The sequence below is a fragment of the Tribolium castaneum genome, chromosome 7 (assembly GCF_031307605.1).
Source record: "Tribolium castaneum strain GA2 chromosome 7, icTriCast1.1, whole genome shotgun sequence".
In the NCBI taxonomy this organism is placed as follows: domain Eukaryota; kingdom Metazoa; phylum Arthropoda; class Insecta; order Coleoptera; family Tenebrionidae; genus Tribolium; species Tribolium castaneum.
In genome coordinates, this window is record NC_087400.1 from 7,731,437 (window position 1) to 7,754,760 (window position 23,324).

General features: G+C 29.9%; 1 protein-coding gene across 4 annotated transcripts in view; it reads right to left on the bottom strand.

Annotated features, from left to right (window-relative positions):
- Window positions 1–441: 441 nt before the first annotated feature.
- LOC656074 (GTPase-activating Rap/Ran-GAP domain-like protein 3) overlaps window positions 442–23,324 on the bottom strand; it is a 75,846-nt gene continuing 52,963 nt past the window's right edge. For all 4 annotated transcript variants that reach the window (XM_015984100.2, XM_015984101.2, XM_015984099.2 and 1 more), the window contains 12 exons: window positions 20,844–20,962; window positions 20,560–20,794; window positions 20,404–20,502; window positions 19,849–20,079; window positions 17,622–17,887; window positions 13,331–13,640; window positions 8,632–8,868; window positions 8,446–8,579; window positions 4,377–4,617; window positions 4,239–4,325; window positions 3,953–4,186; window positions 442–1,092 (listed from right to left, as the gene is read on the bottom strand). In XM_015984100.2, coding sequence (XP_015839586.1) covers window positions 875–1,092; window positions 3,953–4,186; window positions 4,239–4,325; window positions 4,377–4,617; window positions 8,446–8,579; window positions 8,632–8,868; window positions 13,331–13,640; window positions 17,622–17,887; window positions 19,849–20,079; window positions 20,404–20,502; window positions 20,560–20,794; window positions 20,844–20,962 — 2,411 coding nt within the window. In that variant the 3' untranslated portion in view covers window positions 442–874. The remainder of the gene's footprint in view (window positions 1,093–3,952; window positions 4,187–4,238; window positions 4,326–4,376; window positions 4,618–8,445; window positions 8,580–8,631; window positions 8,869–13,330; window positions 13,641–17,621; window positions 17,888–19,848; window positions 20,080–20,403; window positions 20,503–20,559; window positions 20,795–20,843; window positions 20,963–23,324) is intronic.

The following is a 23,324-nucleotide window of genomic DNA, read 5'->3' on the forward strand; positions in this document are numbered from 1 at the left end:
CTTTTTTTATCTTATTTTTAAGGCTAATTAATTAAATATTAACGTCTTTTATGTAAAATAGGCAGGTTTTAATTTTTGGACAAAGACGGCTCCACACACAAAACGGCTCATTTCCGACCAGGGGTGTACATAGAAAATTTTAGAGACCTCTATAACATCCTAACGTTTGGCTACATCTTTTTGAACCATGCTGTATAATAGATAATAATAAACTTAATAGGGTTCGGTTAATAATTCTTGAGTTACTGTCTGATAAATTTCGCGAAATATAAAAAAAATCAAATTCTCTAGTTGGTTTGAAAGGCAACAAGTACGTAATTTTCTCTAGAAGAGTCTCAAAAATTGATAAAACATGTAAAATGCTCCGCCAAGTCGATTGATACAAACACCCCCATTTTCCGAAAATCATTTATTTCCTCAAACAACAAAAAATGAAACAACTTCAATATTGATTTATTTATTATTCCACACACTGACTTGAAAATACTTAAAGAATACGTACAGTGGTATCACAGAATAAATCCAGTTGGCAACCAGGTGAAAACCGTGCAAACTGGACACAACACAATGAAGAAAGGCATATGTAACGAAGAGAGAGATGGTCGCAAACGCCCATTTAGAAGGAGTGACAAGGACAGAGTCATAGAGTCAAGTTCTGAAAGATCCCTTTATAAAACCCGTTTTTCCGAACTCAGCACGCACACGACGAGATACAATTGGTTAAAACATTTAGTACGCTGATATGGATATACAGAGTGATCTGAAGCAGAGGAGACAATTCAGAACCGTTTGAGGGCCCGGTTATATACAGGGTGGGCCGAAAGCGGCGTTCGCGACCACCTCCGGAAAATTCTTACAGTTGTGAGAAATGTAATCATTTGATTGAGGCTAATTTCGCCTTCGCCGGAATCGGCGAACTCGTCGCACTCCTGGACACGCGTGGCTGCTCCGGAACCGCTAATTTCGCATCAGCCGATTTCCAGGTCGGTGGAGATTCGGTCGAGACGTGGCAACCCGGCTCCGGATTCGCGCTCCGGCTCAAAGCATGAATAGGAATCCGGTAGATCCGCAACGGACGCACTTCCGGAGACGCTGCAAAGAAAAAAGAGTGAGGAGAATTATGACGAGAAGTGAAGGGAACACTAGAACATAATGGCTCTTATCCACTCAAGTGATTAAAAAATTCGCCCCACGAGACCGTTAATAACTTTTCGCAATTTATTGAAATATTGATTTGTTGTGATCGCGTGGATTTTTCTCGTCGCTTTTTAATTCAAATCCTTGAAGTTTTAATTGCGATGTCACAAAAAACCGTGTCGGTTTTTATGCGATTTTTCCGACTTTAAGAAATTAATAAAAGTTTGGTTTGAAGTTCGCGAATGCAATTCCACGTTTGCTGTGTGGCAGAACTTTGACAAAAAGCGGTCAAATTTCAGTTTAATTAAAGTGGAGTAGTGTCTGAAACTAGATATAAAAAAGGAAATAGAGAGTGGCTCGAGTGGAATGTTTTTTCAGCCAATATTGTAAAATGACATTTTGATATAAAAATGTGTAATAGCAAAAATATAAATTGTGTGCGTTACTTTTGGTTCAGTTTGTATTTTATTTTCAAGACATTCCCTAGATTCAGCGAAGAAAAAATAAGATATATAGAGTGACACAATAAAAATTTCTTGGCAAAAGCTGTGAATTTTTTTAATTTTCACTTTGAAAAAAACTTTCTTTTGTCTTTTAGTTTTAAGCAGTGAAATTATATTTTTCTGCCTTGAAGACTTTTCTTATGAAATTTTTGCAACTTAAACTTTCAAAAACTGCTTGTCTATTTTTGTACTTAATTCTTAATAAATTTTGCTTGTTAAGGCTTAAGAAACTACTGATATACAGGATGATAATAGATCGTAATATTTTTATACCTATTAAAAAAACAATAAAAATTCAGTATAAACAAAATCTGAAATAAAAAATTATAAGATCTATCAGACGAAAATACTATGCCCAGAACATTTGTTTAAAAATTCTTAAATTTAAATGATTACAAAAAAGTTCCGTTTGAAATTATTATTATTATTGAAATTACGAAAAACAGAGAGTGAATAAAATTATATATTTTGGCTTAAAACAGTCTTCTTTTAGAAATTCTAAGAAATTAAACGTAAAAAAATTGCTTTTTCAGCTTCGTATTTTAATCACAATTGATTTTGTCTTCTAACTTAATAAATTTGAAATCCATCAGATAAAGTGATTTAGTCAAAAATCGTTTAAAAATTCTTAAATTTTAATTTTTACCAAGGCACTCTATGTGAATTATTTTTCAGAATAAAACTTAGAAAAAACATAGTTTTTAAATATTTATTATAATTAAAATAGATTTTGCGTCTGAGACTTAATAAAATGGTACTCAAATACAAGGTAATAGCAATAGCAATAATATTTCAATTTAATTAAACATAAACTAAAATAAAAATTTTAGATACATCGCATAAAATAATCATGATAGAACTAATTCTTAAATTAATAGAGAGTGAGTTTCAAAAATTCATATTTTTGTAATGGATCATATATTTCAAAAAAATCCTCGCACAGAACGATTTTATCGTTGTATTTTTTGTTTTATTTTTGGCGGCATTGGTTTTTTAAGTAAGGACGTCATTTTTAATTATTTTAAATGGCGACCGACATTTATGTTTCCTGTTTTTGATGGTATATCCTTTTATCTTTATAGTAAACATAAAAAAATAAAAAAACAAATTATAACAATAAAAAAATAAGAAATAAAATGATAAAGTTAAAAAGTTATTGATAAAAACACATAAAAAACCTTGATTGTTTATGTCTTATTTTTAATGTTAATATCTTTGTAATTATTATTTTAAATTCTCTAACGCAAGTACTAATAAAATAAGCTATTTAGAAAAAAATCTTTTATTTAGAAGATGCACTAAAAAGTAAAAATTAATGTTTTTTTATCAGATGAGAATATTTTTGCTTACAAATTAGGATTTTAAAATCTATAAAAGCTTTGAGAAACAGTGCTTAATTTAAAAAAGTAATTCTGTAATGACGTTTTGTAATGACTTATGACTGTTCCCAAAGTTTTTATAAATTTTAAAATCCTAATTTGTACGCAAAAATTTCTCCTCTGATAAAAAAAACATAATTGTTTACTTTTTAGTGCATCTTTTAGATAAAAACTTTTTTCTAAAAAATATTTTTTTAATTTTTTTATTTATTGCTTTTTTTAATCTTCACTTATTCTAAACGTCTTATTGTAACACCATTATTTTGCTGATTTGTGCAAACTTATTTAGTGGTGATAGAAAACAGCTGCGAGCATTAAAGAACATCCTAACCTCTGTTCTGTGTATATACTCTATCGTGCAAGAATAATTGAATTTAAAAAAATAGCGACATTTATTTGTAACAAAACGTAATTAAAATGATTAGGTATTAATATATTTCCCAATGACTAACATACCGTTAATGTTGGTATAAGTTACGGTATGTACACATCGAAAACCCATTTGTAAACAACCTAAAACTTCAAAACCTCATTTAGGAGGTAATTATCTATATAAAATTGCATTGTCACGCAGATTTCGTAAGTATGCAAAATTTCAGTTCATTCGGACAACAGGAATCCATTGAAATGTGACTTGGAAAATATGAAACAGACAGACAGACAACAAAGCAAGTTAAATAAAAGCATTTAAAAAAATGAAAAAGTGAATCTATGGCTATACTTAAAAATTTTCAAAATGGAAAATCACGAGATGTGATCCACACTGTATAGACAGATCTTTAGACAATATTTTATATATTTTGTTATATTTTTGAAAACAGTAAAGTAAAGTTTCAAATTAAACTTTGAAAACAAAAGCTTGGACCACGGGACTTTTCTTTCTTTGAAATCAACGTTTGAAGCAAACTTTGAAACAAGTTAGTTTTTAATTACCATTGGGACTCGACGGAGGCGAAATCTTTTGCATCTCCTGCTGCCTTTCGACCACAAGCCGGTCCTGCCTATTGGGAAAAAACTCCGGCGCTGTGGTTGCAAAGAAAATGTCGTTTTTCGACGCCACCAGTTGCAGCTTGGGCATTGACATCGTATGCACAAGGTTTCCATTCACAATGAGTCGTATCTCCATGGAGTTGGAAGTGAATGCGATCACATAGGGAAAAGCACAAACTGAAATAAGATCGCATTTACGCGCAAAATTCCACATTTTGCCAACTCTCACCAATATCCGTAGGCACTGAATTCCAGTGAAAATCGAACTCTGTCGAGGACGAATTCTCTTCGTTTATTTTCTGGAAGTGGCAAGTGTCTACGCGGAAAAACTTAGTCGTCTTTTTAGTATCGATTTGGCATAACTTACGGTTATAGCACAACAGCAGCTGTATTTCCTGGTCTTCGTACAAATCGAGCGCGGTCACCAAATGGGCTTTTGTGCTTTCCACCGTGTGCAAGTGCTGTGCGTAGCCCGACCTGCCGTTCACTATGTCCCAGTGATTTTTGTAGCCGACACAGACCAATACGTCGCTCGGGGAAGGCGAATTCGGGCTCCAACCACTATCCAGTATTGTCATCATTGTTGGGGTTTCGTTCAAATTGAGTTCCTGGAAAGCGATATTCAAAAATTACTCTTGGAGAGATATGAAACTTGGCGTCTAGCTATTGTTGTGCTTCTAAAAATAACAAGGACGAGGCAAAATTGAATGGTGTTCTATTCAATGGACACGAACAAGTTGCCGTAAAGAAATTGGATTATAGCTTGTTTCGGGGGAGGATTTTAATGGTAATTGAGGGAAGGGTTGAGAATTTGGGTTAAGGGATGAGTCGCGTGAGGGTATAATTAACAAAACCGTTTTACATTCTAATGGAATTCCTTCAGTGTTAGCACTTTTTTTTAATTTGAACAAATATTGTCGTTTTAGCAAATTAAAAATAAATTTGTCAAATAGCCACTTTATTTATTTCTAATTTAAATTTTACAATAAACATAATTTTTGGTGACGTACAGAATAAAACCCGAATAAAACTTTGCTAAAACTTATGAATTCAATAATTGACAAAACTTGCCCAAATAACCCATTTACACATATGTAGTAATAATAACAAATATCAAAAATACAGCGTAGATTTTTTAACTAGAATAAAATTCATAACTTTGATTAAGGCGATTTTGATAAAAATTTTCAAAATAGGTCAATTTTTATTTTTTCTTGCCTACTATTTGCTGCATATGGTTTTTGTTTATCTGTTGTCAGAAATGCACAGCCACCTCTAACTTTTTTTTCAAATGTAATGATATACCAAGTGACACCTCGTATGAAAGCTTTTTTTGAAAGCATTACAACTCACTATTTGTTTTTTGCATTTTTTCAAAGCCTACGTGATAAAAAAATTAATACCAATTTTATAAGTTGAACATTTTTTAATGCCACAGTTGTTTAAAATTGGCACCGTTCCTGTACTGGAAAATAAAATAACGATAGTAGCACAAATTTCTAACATTTTACAACATTTCTAGTGTGATTTGCCTAATTTCACTTTATAAAAATTGGTTTTCATTCTTTTATCGCGTAGGCCTTGAAAATATTCAGAAAACAAAGAGTGCGTTGTATTCCTTGCAAAGTGCTTTTTCACATGAGGTGTCACTTGACATACCGTTACATTTGAAAAAAAAAGTTAGAGGTGGCTGTGCATTTTTGAAAACAGATAAACAAAAACTACACGCACCAAATGATGTGCAAAAAAATTAAAAAGCGACCTGTTTCAGGATTTTTTACAAAAGTCGCTTATAACCAAGTTACAAATTTTATTCTAGAGAGAGCTTTAATATTTTTATTCACATGAGGTGTCACACGACATATCATTACATTTGAAAAAAAAGTTGGAGGTGGATGCAGTTTGGCAGCAGGACACCCTGTATAAAAATATTTTTTTGATTAGCCGATATTATATCTTTTGAAAAAACATTTAGACAAAATGTATCAGTTTAAAATAAAATTAAATTTCTGTGGAATAATTAATTAAGATTAATTCGAAATTAGATATGAGTGTAAAGATTAATATTTACTGAAAAAATTCAACTTTTGAAGATTTAATTATAAATTGTAGTTTTTTAATGAAATGAAGTTTCAAAGTTAATAAAACATAAAAGGAAACTTTTTCAAAAACTAAAAATCAATATTAGAATAAATTTCGGTTCGTTGTTATTAAAAGCCGTTGTGTTTTAAATTATTTTCACTTAATTAAAATCTAATTTATAAAAAAATAACTACAGCACATCCACACCAAAAACCATTAAAACATTCATATTAAAAAATATTGGATAACTCTTACAAGATCAATACGTAAAAAAACTGATTTAACTATGTCCAGAAAATGTAATATACTAAAAAAATTGAAATATTAAAAAAATGGTATACTCAACAACTAGAAAAATCTTTTCATCATGAAAATACTAACGACAAAAAAGTACGAACCAACAATAGAAAGTTACAAATTAAGAAGGAATATTTAATTATTTGAAGAAATTATATTTAAATGTTTTTAAAAATCGTTCTGTTTTAAATTATTTTACTTAATCAAAGTTATCATTGAAACTTTCATATTAAAATTACAAGGTGATTCAATATCATCAATACGTCAATAAATTTTAATTTTAGCAACTACCAGATAACAGTATAAAAATTGGAATATTAAAAGAAAAAACTGAGGACAATTTTAAATCAGAAGAAAAGTAAGTACCTAACAACAAATTTGGTTATCGCACAATAAAATAGTGTAAGAAAAAATTCTTTACAACAAAAATGTGCATTGTACGGTAAAAACGGTAAAAAGCGATAAAATTTTACAAATTTTCGGTAAAAACTCAATTGTATTCTCTTTTTCTGGCGTTCTGAAGCGTTTTGTTTGTTTTTTATTGTTTAATTATTTTTGTCATGCAACGCTAGTGTGAGTAATATTTAGAGTTATTGTAAATTTATGCTACTTTATTATTATTATACAGTTGTATTTCCTGCTGAATCTCAAGAATTTAAAATTATAAGAATCAGCGTTTAAAAAAAATTGAAAAATAATATATTAAATAAAATCATCGAAATTTTACTACTGTCAGTGCCATCTTAAAACAGACGATGCTCAAGGGATCAGTAAACAAATTGTTTCTAGCACCGGAATGTTGTTTGTTAAAATTTTTATATTTTGTTTATTTAATGAATTATTTTGTGAGGATATCAACATTTTTTTGCTCAAAACAATAGGTAAATTGACAAGAAATGTTTAGATAAAATATAATCATCATGAAAGAAAGTAAATAAATTCCGAAAAAAAATTACATGCATAAACTAAAAGTGTTTAATAACAAACGCTATTTTCTGTGTAAAACTATGCTTTTAACAGTCTCATCTTGTGTATTTCCCTTGTTATTAAAATGAATATACATTTTTGATTAGAACGCTTCTACAAAATTTAAATAAACGTAAAAACATAAAAAATTGAATATTTTAATTCACACTTGACACAGACAAGCAACTAAGGAAATTTTATTAAGCCATTGTGCAAGTTTGTTCCAAGTTTGCAAGTTGGCTAATTAATAATTTGATGAATCGGGAAAAACTACAGTAGTTGTAAAAACTTAATTAACTCGTGTTAGAAAAGTGTAGAGTTTTTAACTATCTTTCCAGTACCTAACTATTATTCAAATTAATCTTTAAAAAATTTTTGGTAAAAAATTGTTTCTACTCTTTTAAAGAGCATGTAGAGTTTTTATTTACTATTTTATTTTATTTTATTATCTTATTTTTTAATTTTATTTTTTCAATTTATTGGCAAAAAACGACACATTGTCTATTAAGATTTTTAGCTATCCCGGCGCATCCACCATTTTTACTAATTTTTAATTCTTTTAAAAATAACAGCTCACAAATGTTAGGCAATTATTGCCTTAAGAAACCATCATTACTGTCAATATTTAGGAGTAAAATATTATTATTATTATTATTATTATTATTATTATTATTATTATTATTATTATTATTATTATTATTATTATTATTATTATTATTATTATTATTATTATTATTATTATTATTATTATTATTATTATACATTATTTTTTTTGAGAAGTGTCAATGGTTTTCTTGTGCCGCTTTATGCTTTATGCTTCAAAAAAGTTCTCCATGTAATTATTGATTAAAAAAATGTCTTCTACACTTCGTAAAAGTGAGTTAAAATCGCGATGCAGTGAAATAAACCTTTGTTCGTGCACAAATTGATTCAAAGCTCTGTTCCTGAAAGCCATTTGCTTAACTCAATTATTGCGGCCACACACATGCCCTAAATGGCGATTGTATTGTCACGAATGCATTAAAACATTAATTAGCATTGTGTACACACGTAAACAATAAATCAAATTGTGAAAAAAAATCGATACTTACCCACAGAAACGTGAATCCTTCCACCGTATCAGTGTCACTCGAAGGACACCAGGCCGTCCAAGCCGCTGAATGTTTCCACTGAAACATTAATAATTTTCGCCCGATGGCTACACACATCCTTAATCTCGCTCCTCCTGCAATCGATCGATCTGTCATCATCCGATGAATAATTTTTAATAGATTTACCAGGCCTGGAAATGGCGTAAAGGTGGACCCCTCTGGTGCGTTCCAGTCGATGGTCCTTGATGTCCAGACGGCATTTGGGCTCGCTTAAAGTCTCGATTTGGGACAGGCGAAAAACGTAGATTTTGCCCTCTTTGTTCGAATGGCCCCCACGCAGGAGGAGGATGCCGTGGGGCTCCACCACGTTGAGTTGCTTCACCTGGAGGGAGCGGTCGAAGACCTGCCGGTGCGAGCTCCCATCTATAGAAAATCAAACTATTTATGTACCTAATAATAAACTACTGATGTGGTCATAAATATCGAAATAAATTAAATAACACTGCAAATGGGAAGTTAAAGTGTACGTTCCAAAATTATTTTGCCCTATACAGAGTGTTTCAGTTTTATAGTGGAGCCTTTAACATAGTTTTTTTAAATGGCACTCCCTGTATATTTGTACGTATTTAAATTTGCATTTTTTTAGGCTCTATAAATCAGTTTAGTTTTTGCAATTTACTTTAACCGTTTAGAAATTATTTAATTTTTTCTACAATTTAGTGCGTCTGCGAGCACATTATTAAAAAATCGCAGTGCCCTTGGTTTTTGGGATATCAAGTTGGGGCTTTGTTCGTAGGTAAACAAATCTCTGAGGTATCTTTTGGTAATAAGACCATACATTTGCTTTGTAGCATCACCTTGCTGTGACACATTCATTTTGGTAAATTTTGAAGCACTAAAACTTTATTTTTTTAAATAGCACCCCCTGTATTTTATTACTAATTATTATTCAGAATCTCATTTTACATCTTTTTTATCTCTTAAATTTTTTTCCAAAAGTTGATAGCTAAGGAAATAATTCGGTTTTTCTGAAATTCACACAAAATCTTTTGGATACTAGTGTAGCGTGCTATGAAAAACAATACATTTTGACATACTAATGTCAAAATGGCATTTATAGTACGTCACGTTTTGATTTTATTGTAAAAATGAATATTTCGCGTAAAATGCATACCAAGAAATCTCATCAAGACATAAATTTTAATAAAATTTTGAAAAGAAATTATTAAATAAAAATGACAGAAATTTACAATGAAGAAATAAGCAAATAAAAAAATTGAGGTATAACAGCGATAACATATTACCTACTTGCAGTTACAAAACTGTTTAAAATGACGGTTTTCTTAAACAATAAAGTAATACATTGGTCAATTCTTTTTAAAAATTTACCGCTTTTAATGTGGCATCATCAATTCTACAAAAAGCTTTTTTAACTCTTTTTTGCATATCTTGATGAGATGTGTATGCAATGATTGTATTTCTTTGCTGATGGTGAGACGATTGTCTGCTCATGCCGAAAATCTATTAGTACAAAAACTTATTTTATTTGCAGGTGTTAAACGTCACAGCAAATATACCCACTAAAAGTTAATAAAACTTCAAAAGCTGCAATTTCAAACTTTTGCAATGTGCTGGATTATTTCGCCGAATGTAGGAGTTTCGTCGTTTTGCCGATATTGTTTTAGCAGTTGAAGTATTGACAACCGGTGGACGGTTTTGTAATAAAATACATGAAAGTTTAATATTAAACGGAAACTTAACTTTTATATTATCTTATTTTATAATTTTATTCTTTCAATTTATTGGTAATAAACAATAGATTGTTTATTAAGATTTTTAGCTGTCCCGGCGCATCCACCATTTTTACTAATTTTTCATTCTTTTAAAATTAACAGCTCAAAAATGTTAGGCAATTATTACCTTCAGAAACCATCATTATTGTCAATATTTATTGTAATATTGTCATTAGAAGGACGAAATTGTTAGTTATTAAGTGACTTTGCTTTAAAAAAAATTAACAACTGTTGTCAATTTTATAATCTGCAAGAACTAAAAAACTAGTGTCACCTACTTGATTTATGTTTATTGTCATCAGAAATACGAATAACTGTTTACATTTCTACGATTAATTAATTAATTAGCAGAATCTTGCTTATTTGTCAATAATTGTCATTAGAAAAACTAACAAACTGAAAATGTCTAAAGCTAAAATGTCTAACTTCTTTGTTTTTTAGAAAATAATGTACTTTAAATACTCATGTATCAACATCACTATATTGTCACAAGAAGTACAGTAGTTTAGGTCAGAAATATTATTGACATTTAAATATTAAAAATTAACGACGTATTTCCATTGTAAATAGAATTAATTAGAAACACAATTTTAATTACTATTTGTTTTCTGAATATTGTAATTTTATGATCTACAAGAACTAAAAACTTGCTGTCATTTATTTGGTTTATGTTTATTGTTATTGGAAGTACCGATAACTGTCTACATTTCTACGAATAATAACATATAAAAATCGTTTTACTGCATTTTATTTAGTAGAACTCTTGTGATAAGAAACATTGACAACAAAATCGACAGTTAAATCTTAATCACATTTTTTATCTTTTAGTCAGAAAATATACAGAATCTTGCTTATTTGTCAATAATTGTCATTAGAAATACCGACAAACTGAAAATGTCTAAAGAATTAGAAAGCTGTCTAACTTTTCTGTCTTTTAGAAAATAATGTAGTTACAATACTCATGTATCAAAATTGCGATATTGTCATTAGAAGTACTGACAATTGTCAATAGTTTAGGTCAGAAATATTATTAACATGTAAATATTAAAAATTATTGAAACTTAACGACGTATTTCCATTGCAAATAGAATTAATTAGAAACACAATTACTAAGGTACTGGATGCTGTCATGGACAGAAGTACTGCTATAATATGATTTTGACAATGACAGCGGCTTTTCGACCTTGAAAATTTGCTTCGTCAAATCGACTATATTGTCATAAAAGGATATTTTAGATTAATTTTTGTGTCACTAAATTGTGACAACTTATGACACTGACAATAAATCTTTCAAAACATGTCAATTTTTTTGCCATATTTTCAAGGTTAAAAAGCCGCTGCCATTGTTAAAATTATGTTATGGCAGTACCTCTGTTCATGACAGCATCTAGTACCTTGACAATTACTATGTGTTTCCTGAGTTTTGTAAAAAACTTGGTGTCATTTATTTGGTTTGTCTTTATTGTCATCAGAAGTACCGCCAGCTCGTCAGGCTCTTTATTTTATCTGAATCACCCTGTATTATTGACCTTTAAATATTAAAATTTAATAAAAATTAATGACGTATTTCCATTGTAAATAGAATTAATTAGAAACACAATTACTATGTGTTTTCTAAATTTTATAATTTTATAATCTGCAAGAACTAAAAAACTTGGTTTCATCTATTTGGTCTATGTTTATTGTCAGAAGTACCGATAACTGTCTACATTTCTACGAATATTAACATAATATAAAAATCGTTTTACTGATGTTAAAAGACGTATAAACTTAAATACTAATGTCATGACATTTAAAATATAGTCATATTTCACAACTGTTCTTTACTGAAATATTGTCAGTAGTTATAAGATACGTACGTTATATTGTCGTTAGAAGCGCCAAATAGCGTTTTATTTAGTAGAACTTTTGTGATAAGAAACTTTGACAACAGAGTCGACAATTAAATCTTAATCACTTTTTTACATTTTAATCAGAAGATATACAGAATCTTGCTTTTTTGTCAATAATTGTCATTAGAAATACCGCCAAACTGAAAATGTCTAAAGCATTAGAAAGCTGTCTAACATCTCTGTCTTTTAGAAAATAATGTACTTTAAATACTCATGTATCAGAATTGCTATATTGTGATAAGAAGTACAGAAAATTGTCAGTAGTTTACGTCAGAAATATTATTGACATTTAAATATTAAAATTTATTAAAAATTAATGACATTTTTCCCTTGTAAATAAAATTAATTAGAAACACAATTACTATGTGATTCCTGTATTTTGTAATTTTATAATCTGCAAGAATTAAAAAACTTGATGTCATCTATTTGGTTTATGTTTATTGTCATCAGAAGTACTGATAACTGTTTACATTTCTACAAATAATATTATAATATAAAAATCCTTTTACTGATGTTATAAGACGTAAAAACCTAAATACTAATGTCATAACATTTAAAATATAGTCATATTTCGCAATTGCTTTCTACTAAAGTATTGTCAATAGTTATAATATACGTACGTTATATTGTCGTTAGAAGTGCCAAATAGCGTTTTATTTAGTAAATCTCTTGTGATAAGAAACATTGACAATAAAGTCGACAGTTAAATCTTAATCGCTTTTTTAAATTTTATTCAGAAAATATACAGAATCTTGCATATTTGTCAATAATTGTCATATGAATAACCGGGAAATTGAAAATGTCTAAAGCATTAAAAAGCTGTCTAAATTCTCTGTCTTTTAGAAAATAATGTACTTTAAATACTTGCGTGTATAAAAATTGCTATATTGTCATTAGAAGTACAGACAATTGCCAGTAGTTTAGGTTAGGTCATATTAAAAATTATTAAAAATTAACGACGTGTTTCCATTGCAATTAGAAAGAGCAACAACTATTTGTAGTTGTTTTTACAATGTTTTTGCATTTTTTTGTCATTCTGTAATCGTCAATAATTATCTGGAATTAAGAACCTCGGTGAAAATATATTTTGTTTGCATTTAATTTTATATTGTCATTACAAATTTCAACAAGAACATAAAAATTTCGTGTAAAAGCTCGTGAGTGTAAGTTTTTTGTGTGCGAAGTGAAAGGCTTCCTGACCTTCAACGACGAAAATTCCCTCTTCAGTGCCGATAACGAGCCTATTGTCGCCCCATGAGTCGGCGCAGACGATGGGATGAGGTGGAAAGACGGGATAGAAGCAACTGGCCTCCCACGGCGACCTTTTGAACACCGTTCCCGAGCTCCCAGCAGATGCCAGACTTGTGGGAGCGTCTCCACGCACTATAGCCTCCAGTTTAAGGGCCTGACCTATCCGGACGAACTCGATCTGTCTGGAGTCCTCCTTGAGACGCGAATGTCGCGGCGTCTCGGCCAAAACGTCAGAAAATGCCCTCCGATTCAGCATCGTCTAAATGATTTGCAAACAAAACTTTAATTAGTATTTACTTTGCTTAACTTATCGATTAGAAGGCGTGTGGGCGACAAGCATGCTTGATTAATTTCCGAAACGAGGTCCCAAGTTTCATTGTCAATAATTAAAGTTATTAAAAACGGAGATTTTAGAACAAATCCGGGAAAACAGGAGCGGCTTTGCGAAATGGAAGCGAGGAAAGGCTTCTTGTATGTTGGCAATTTGTAATTCAAATGAAATTTTATAAGTGTCTTGGATGAATGATGTGGAAGAATTACGACTTCTCGTCTTGTATTATTTTATTCAGTTGAGAGAACAGCAGGATGAATTGATGTTTTCCAGGACAATAAAAACATTTTTTATTAATGCATCCCAATGAGTGCTTTAGAAACTGGAGAAACGTCTTTCCCCGAATATTGAAAACGCAGAAATTAGATACTTTATTACGGCTAACTATTTAGGTATAAATTTCAATTATTCGCTAGAAAGAAGTCAGAAATGGTGGATGCGCCGGGTTGTGAAATCCTTTTCTCCCTAATTGCAAACACGAGTAAAACATAATTTTAATTAAAAATGACTTAAGCGTGCAAAAACAACACAATTTCCTACCAAATCATTATTTTTCAACTCTCAATAGAGGATTACGATTTCAAATTGCTATTGCTTGTTAAATTGGATAACTGCATGTGTCCTGTTATCGTCCTCATGTAATCACTCCTGTTTGTGACGAACACATAATCCATGATTAAACTGCCGGGGTATAGATATATAATTTCCTTACTTTGCCCAAAAACATGCCACATAACAAAATAAACCATTAAGTTGATGGAATAAATTAGTTGTTTTCGTTTGATTTATAAAATTGCCCCAAAAAAAACTTGTGGATAAGCGCAGCCACTTGGAACTACTTTACCTGAGCTTAAATAATTGATTTAGGGGTGAAAGCGTGAAGCTAAGCAATTGGTAGCAAACTTAAACCAATTTCTTGGTTTGAATTCGGTTTAAGTTGGGGAAATTAAATTTGTAGATTTGTTTTATTAGTGTTTAGTAAAGCAAGAGAGAATGCTGTGTTAAGCGAACAAGTTTTAATATTGTCAACATAAAAAATGGAAAGTGTAAACAAATGTAATGGATAGCGATATCTGCGATATCTAGATATATTTACAAAGTACACAGAAGTTTCGAGTCCTACTTAATCAGAAACTAGAAGCTTCAAAATTGTCTGTTTATTTATTTATTTTTTTATGTCCTTTTTCATAATCTGATAATAAATTTAGGAAACGAGCTTTTATTCGTGCTTAGAAAAATGATAAGATGGATCAGTCTTTTTTCAGAATCCGATATTTTGTTTACATTTAGAGATAATATAAGAAAAAATATAGCATATAGGTATTTTTACCAATGTTTTGATCTTCTGCAACCAAATTTGAGCTATAAATGATTGTTTTGTCGTTAGGGCTTTAAGTACTTTTAAAAAAATGTAGGTTGGAAATATCATGATGAAACTAAGAGCAGAATTATGGATTAAATAAGAAATGTTGAGCCCAATTTTTACAATTTTTTACGGATACAAGCGTTCACAAGGCTGTTAGAGTGTCTCAATTTGGACTAGAACAAATTTTACGACTTAACACCTCGTTTAAGCCCAAAAATTTTAAATATTTAAATAAAAGTTTCTGAAAACTTTTATTGTATCTTTGGCAACGTGTGAGCAAAATTTTACATACTTGTGTTATCTAGAAATTTTTTAGAAACTAAAATATCTCAAAATGTATTAAGTCGTATTTTTTTTTCTTAAACAATTTCTATTTTTTTGTTTTTGAAGTAATTGGAGTGCAAATTATATTATTTGTGTATTTCGACACGAGCTTTAAGAAACTAGAAAAAAATTTTTGCTGCAGACAATATTTTGGCCTTTATAAAAAGTATTTTGAAAAAATGCCAAGTCTGAGTTTTAAACACCTAACACTCTTTAATAACTCTATCGAAATCATGTGATCGCGTAATAAAACTTTAACGGAGTGATTTGAGGTTATTATTTGGTGTGATTAAGTGAAATTGAAACGAATTGTTGTTAGTAGAATCTTTTTAGTGATTTTTTAAAGTTTCCAAAGTGTCGAAATTTTTTTTTTTACAAAATTGTATTATTTCTTCAACTATTTGAATGTACAAAAGTATATATTTAATTTTTTTGGGCATTTAAGGTCGTTTACATGCTCAGAAAAGTCATAAAGCAAATCATTTTTTTTTCAAAATCTTATATTTTATTTATACTAAAGATATTGCCCTAGTAGCACAGTTTGACTGAGTTATCTTTTGGTTATATAACCGCAACATACAAATCTAACCGTTGATTATGTTTGACTCAGTTTATTTAACGGTTATTTAATCATGTTTATGTTTAGAGTATTAACCATGGTTATGTTATATTACGGTTAGATAACCGTTATGTTTCTTAAGCAATGTAGCTCAAGCTAGATCCAGGAAATATGCCAGTTATCTAGCCATGGTTATGTCTAGCGTATACAGCAAAGGTTATGTGACAGTTATATAACTGCTATGTCACATTTTGGAGATGGCGGTTATATTAGAAAAATATTTGAAGTTTATGTAGGAGATGTAGGTTATATAAGTTTGCTACTAGGGCGTAACAAAAATTACGCTAAATTTGCTAAATTTGTATTTAAACTCAATCTCTAATAATTTAAAAATATTTTTGTGCTATAGGCAATAGTTTGGTCGTTGAAAATAAAAATAATAATAATTGGCAACTTAAGTCGGCTTGGAAATATTCTGATGAAAGGCTATAAGAAGAGATTTATCGACCAAATAAAAAATGTTAAATCTAATTTAAACAATTGTTAACGAATAGAATTATTTTAAAATAAATATTATTATTATTTCAAGGAAAAATATTTTCGCCCGGCGCATCCACCATTTTTGAACACATTGCTTCAATAAATCGGCACTAACCCCCATATACAGCCAGAAAAAACTCACTTACTATTATCGCATCGGTCATATGCTCTGAATATAAATCCTTAATGAATTGTTGTTAGTAGAATCTTTTTAGTGATTTTTAAAAGTTTTCAAAGTGTCGAATTTTTTTTTTAAATTGTTTTATTTCTTCAACTATTTGAATGTCCAAAAGTTATGTATTTGATTTTTTGAGCATTTAAGGCCGTTTATATGCTCAGAAAAGTCATGAGGCAAATCAATTTTTGTTCAGAATTCTATATTTTATTTATATCTAAAGATATCGCCCTAGTAGCACACTTTTACTGAGTTATCTTTTGGTTATATAACCTTATATAATCGCAATACACAAATCAAACAGTTGGTTATGTTAGACTCATCTTATATAACGGTTATCTAACCATGTTTATATTTTGCGTATTAACCATGGTTATATTACGGAATGATAACCGTTATGTTTCTTAAGCAATATGGCCCAAGCTAGATTCAGAGAATATGCGAGTAATCTAGCCATGGTTATGTCTAGCGTATACAGCAAAGGTTATGTGACAGTTATATAACTGCTATGTCACATTTAGGACCTGGCGGTTATATTAGAAAAATATTTGAAGAAGAACCGAGATGTAGGTTATATAAGTGTGCTACTAGAGCGTAACAAAAATTACGCAAAATTTGTATTTTAACTGAAACTTTAATAATTTAAAAATAATTTTGTGCTAAAGGCAATAGTTTGGTCGTTGAAAATAAAAATAATAATAATTGGAAACTTATGTAGGTTTGGATATATTCTGATGAAAGGCTAAAAGAAGAAATTTATCGACCAAATAAAAAATGTTAAATCTAATTTAAGCAATTGTTAACAAATAGAATTATTTTAAAATAAATATTATTATTATTATTTCAAGAAAAAACATTTTCGCCCGGCGCATCCACCATTTTTGAACACATTGCTTCAATAAATCGACACCAACCCGGCTATACAGCCTCAAAAAACTCACTTACCATTCTCGCATCAGTCATATGCTCTGAATATAAATCCTTGATGAGCATATCCAACGTCCGTTCCCGCTTCCTGGCAAACGTGGGCGTTTCGAAGGTCGCTTTTTCCCCGTTGATTAGCTTGACCAAGAGAAAATCGCGGAAAAGCTGTGGGTCCTTAAAAACTGGCGGACAGGGCAGGCTTGGCCCAAACAGAGGAACCGCTTCGTCAGAAAAAACCGAAAGGCGGTATTGATTCGTGCGGTCCACACTCACAACAGCGAAAACGTCTGAGGGGGGAAAATTAAGGAGAAAAAATTTAGTTTAGTTGAAAATCAAGGAGATTTTTTAATTTATTCTGTTTTTATTAATGTATCTATTGTATGGTACCACATGAGCAAGCTTTTATGCGCTCATACAAGTGACGTCTCAACAATCTTGAAACCGTTCTGTTTATTTATTATGATGAGTTGCATTCTTTAGCTTAAATATCATTTCAAAGATGAGCAATTTTTTCCAGATTTTCCAATTGTTTTTTCCAAACATAATCTTTCTTAAAGTTTTATTGTTCAAAAACTCTTAATCTCTGTAGAAAATCTCATCGCTTTTGCAGTAAAATTTTCTCAAAAAAACACTAGACGTGATATTAAATAACAAACTTCAATTTTCAATTTCATATTCAGTACACCTTAAATTCGTTATCTTGAATATTATTTTTGTAAAAATGAAGTCCCAAGGTAAAAAAATATCAGTACAAATATGCTTTTTTCTGTTTCCTAATTTTTTTTAGCAAAATGAAAGAAATTAAAGTTTTTTTTCTTTATAGAATCTTGTAAACAAAAGTAGATTGTTTTATATCTTTTTTATTATAAATCATATACATTTGAAACAAAAACTTTATAGACAATTTTTTTGCAGAGAATTTAATAAAGTTATCAGTGTTTTATTTAACCTTTCGTTTAGCTGTAATAACATAAAATTTAATTTTTTTTAATATAAATCATAGAAGGCTGTGATATTTTTAAAAAGCTTATTTTTTTCGGATTTGATATGTGTATATGTGTAATACATTCTTTTTAAATATATAAAAAAAACATTACATTTTTTCTTTATAGTAGGCCATGAAAAAATTTTGGATGTTCTATTAAAACTTTGTATTACTCAACAAATATAATTTAATAATTTTTTAAACACTAATTAATTCAAAAACAGCATAATAAATTATTATTACATCAAATTTTTGCGATTAATATAAATTATTTGTTTTTAGATTTAAAATTGTAAGCTTACATTGTCATTCTATTTTATAATCAAACATGAAATGTCGAGAAAAGAAAAAAATTTAATTGTATAATTGCCTGTCAATAAATTTTTATTTTACAAAAAAAATTCAATCCGAACACCAAAATCAAATCCCATCTGCGGTAAAAAAATACATAACATTATCAACGTCACCTTCATTGCACTTCACTAAACCATAAAAAAGTGTTATCAATTGGTAGTGACACATATTTTTCAATTTTCTGCACATTTTTTATGTAAATAAAATCTGCAACGATCGTATATTTGTTCAATTGATAGTAACTTTGACATAGCTTATTTTTATAATTTTACATTTTTACTTTAATAACCATTCACAAAATTTCTAGATAATTCACATCTTTTATGTGAAATAATTTTTCCATGGCCAACTATTTTCAAATATTTTAAATATACTTTTTATCCAAAGTATATAACAATATCAAACTGTATTTACATTGTTTTCAGTTCAGAAAAAATAAGCTTTTTGAAAATGTCATGGCCAACTATCATTCCTATTTAAAAAAATACAACTTTATGTTATTACAGCTATACCAATGATTAGAAACAAACGCTGATAACATTATTAAATTATCTGTAAAAAATTACCTGTATATTGTATTTGTTTCAAATTTTTATCTTTTGTATAAGAAAGATATGAATTTTAAAAAATTTCGCTAAAATGACAATTTGTGTTTATAGGCCGAAAACAAAATACGGTAGCGCAATGAGGTTTTGACGAAAATTTTTCTCTCAAAAAACGGACACCTTACATGTACACCTTATTTTATTTAATATTATAAATAAAATTTAAAATATTTTTAAGACTTTTCTTGTTCAAGAAATCTTCCTCGTAGTCAGTTTTATCGTTTATATTTTTTATCGTAACAAAATATTTAACAGGCATGCCACAATTTTGGTTTTCAGTTTTTTTCCATAGAAAAAAGGATACGTGTAAACTGCGACTTGATGCAGGTGGGGTTAAAGAGCGCGTGTGCATTTTCCGATTGAGTTGGGTCGTCCACATCGACGAACACGATGTTCACGATATCGTTTCCGATGTGTCTCTTCCGTTCCACCTGCTGCTTGTTGTCTCTCGAGTAAGGGAGCAATGTTGATACATGGAACATGATTTCGTGGCCTTCGTAGATGGTGTACACGGAGTATTTTCCAGTCATGTCGCCTGAAACCAAGCGAAATCAGGCGGAGACGAGATAGGAGAATTAAGGTTTTCTTGTAGATTTGCACAGACGTTTCAAGAGCGAGACAATGAAGAGAATAGTGCGCACTGTGTGGAGATAAACGGAGATTTTCACGAGGATAAATGTTGACAGTCATTACAGTTTCGTGCCACTTGAAGCGACACAAAAAAATTTATCATAAAATCAAACAAACCCCGGAGAAACGTATTCAAAGCCAGGCATAACAAAAACAAATTTATCGATCAGTTTCCTTCCACAACATAATTATTTAATCATTATCCTGAAACGTATTACAAATAACTCACCCTTAATATCGAGCCCTCCTCGATACTTGTCCCACCCTTTCAGCCTAATTTTGTCCCCCAAGAGAGCAAGGAACTGGTCAAACCTCTTGCTGCCAAATTCTGTAATTGTGAAAAAATCACTCACAAATGGCACAACCCTTGTAAAGTGTCAATTACCGTTACTTAAAATTTCATCATCGGTCGTTTGGCCGTGTTTCATGTAAATAACACCGAACTTAAAATTAACCGACCCTTCTTGCTCCTCTAACAGTAGTAAGTCTTTTTGTATATCAGGCGAAAAAATTTCTTTTGGTCCTTTATCAACACGGTCCATGTTTGGGAAATTTGATAGGATTTGCTTCACAGTCAAGACTTTATTCTGCGCGATGGGTAACGAAATCTTTTGAGCCCCCTTAAATTAACGTAATTAGATTTAATTCAATTGAATTTTTTTTTCGTACTGTTTTTCTGAATAAAATGGCTCGGTATAGCGGCACACAAGTGTTGTTGTCGTCGTTTAAAACTATGCTTAGAAAAAAAGGAGATTTGTCGTTATCCAATCCCACGTAGTTCTGGTGCACTGAAAAATGATTTGTAGGATTGTTAAACGCTTAAAACTAAAAAGTTTTTTATAGTTTGGTATTAAAGTCATTGGGAATTTTATCCAATGTCTTAACGACATTAACTGAGTAGTTAGTTAATACAGAGTGATTCAAAAGTCTCGGACTATCTATTTGGTAATTGGGTAGTGATAAAGAATATCAAACTAAGTTAATACTTATGACAAAAAATTGTTTAAGGCTTTTTTCAAAGTTAAATTTTAAGTTTCAGTGTTTTGCATTTCAAATCAAATTACACCCTAGTAGCATAGATTTACTGAGTTATCTTTCGCTTATATAACGTTATATAACTGCAATACACAAATTTAATCATTGGTTCTGTTACACTTAGCTTATATAACGGTTATCTAACCATGGTTATGTTTAGTATATAACCATGGTTATATAAACGTTATGTTTCATAGCAATATGGCCCAAGCTAGATTCAGGGTATATATCAGTTATCTAACTATGGTTATGTCTAGCGTATACAGCAAAGGTTATATGACAGTTATATAACTGCTATGTATGTGATGCAATACAGCGTATGCTAGATTCAGTTATATATCGGTGATCTAAGCATAGTTACAGTTATATTTAATATTCGCCGGCATTTTATAATAATTACAAAATAAGTGATATAAAAATAAGTTTTTTGTTATATGGTTAAAAATGATCTAGTTTGTTGGTGGTAAAGTGCATTCAACAGTGATTTTTGCTTTTTCTTTACTTCTACGTGTTGCAACCACGTGAATAGTCATCTATATTCATTGTTTATCATGTAAGTAGAGTACAGTTTTAACTTAACTGAAAACTAAAAAAGCTTGGCTAAATGTATTTTAGTTTTGAGCACAAAGAAAATAAATTTGTCAAAATCAAAGCAAATTATTTCAAGAATAAATGTTTTCTCACTTTCTACCTGTTAACCCATTAATCCTACAATGTTAAGCTGGTTTTGAAAAATTTGTCCAAAGCTGAGAATACAATAAAGAAAACAATGAATAATATGTTTTTGAAAATAGTAATACTTTAGTTCCTGATAACTGTAATTTATTTACAGTTTGAATAACTCTTGTTCTTTAGAGGAAAAAGTTAACACAAAAACATTGACTACATAAGAAGCTTGGCCATAAGATGGCATCTCATCTTTCGTATTTCACATTTAGCATCTGCGGTCTTAATATAAGTAGTTCTATGTTAGTTCTGGTCATCGAACATCTTTCTGTAGAAGTCGTTCCTAAAAATTTTTTTGAAATTTTTCAACAAGGAATCGACAAAACACTGAACAATATTTATGGTGCACTAGTGATGTCGTGTACTCCAATCAGGCTGGATAGAAGCACCAATTTATTTATCCTAAATATTTAAAATTTTAATTTGTATGAAAATTTACTATTTTAAACAAAGATTTTTAAAATAAATTTTAGACAAAAGAAAAAAAAGTAAGAATGGTTATATAAACGCAACAGAAAAGTTAAATCACAAAACATAACCGAAATATAAGCGATATGTAAAGAAAATTATATAAACGAAACATAACCACGCGTAGATAAAGGTTAAATAACGGCACATATCCGCAATATAACCGATATATAAGAGGAGTTATATAACCGCCACATAACCGCGCGTAGATAACGGTTAGATAAGGTGGTTAACTAACAGTTACCTTATAAAAACGTCTCATTTGGAAGCTGGTGGTTATTTTAGAAAGTTACATCTCGGTTATGTAGGTGTGCTACTAAGGCAGTTACACCAATTTGCTTCTTACGGTATTCCAAACATGTAATAAACTCGCAAGTTAGACAATGTATTAAATTTGGCATCATTGAAAACAAAAGAAGAACAATTAAAACGGTTGTTAAAAAAACAAACAAAAAAGTTATATTAAAAATTAAAAATAAAAAGTGGCTTGGACAATAATCTGCCTTTATTTTAAAGCTTTTAAGCATACGAGGTTTGGTTCGACACTTTTGAATCACTCTGTATGTATATTACAACTTTTTCACTCAAAGATAACGCAAGTATATCTTTACTTATATACATATACATGTACATATATATATATATATATATATATATATATATATATATATATATATATATATATATATATATATATATATATATATATATATATACTTTTGTTTCTTCACTTTTGAAAAAATGAAATGCTCAAAATTAAGCAATAATAATTTTTTAAAAGGTTGGAAATGATGTCAGTCCATGAACGTGAAAAATTCGGTTGCATTTGATTTTAAATCTTAAAGAAATCTTTATTTTCATTAAAATTATTAATTTTTTGGACAGTATTTTTACAAGGATTCAATAATATAAAGTATTAAT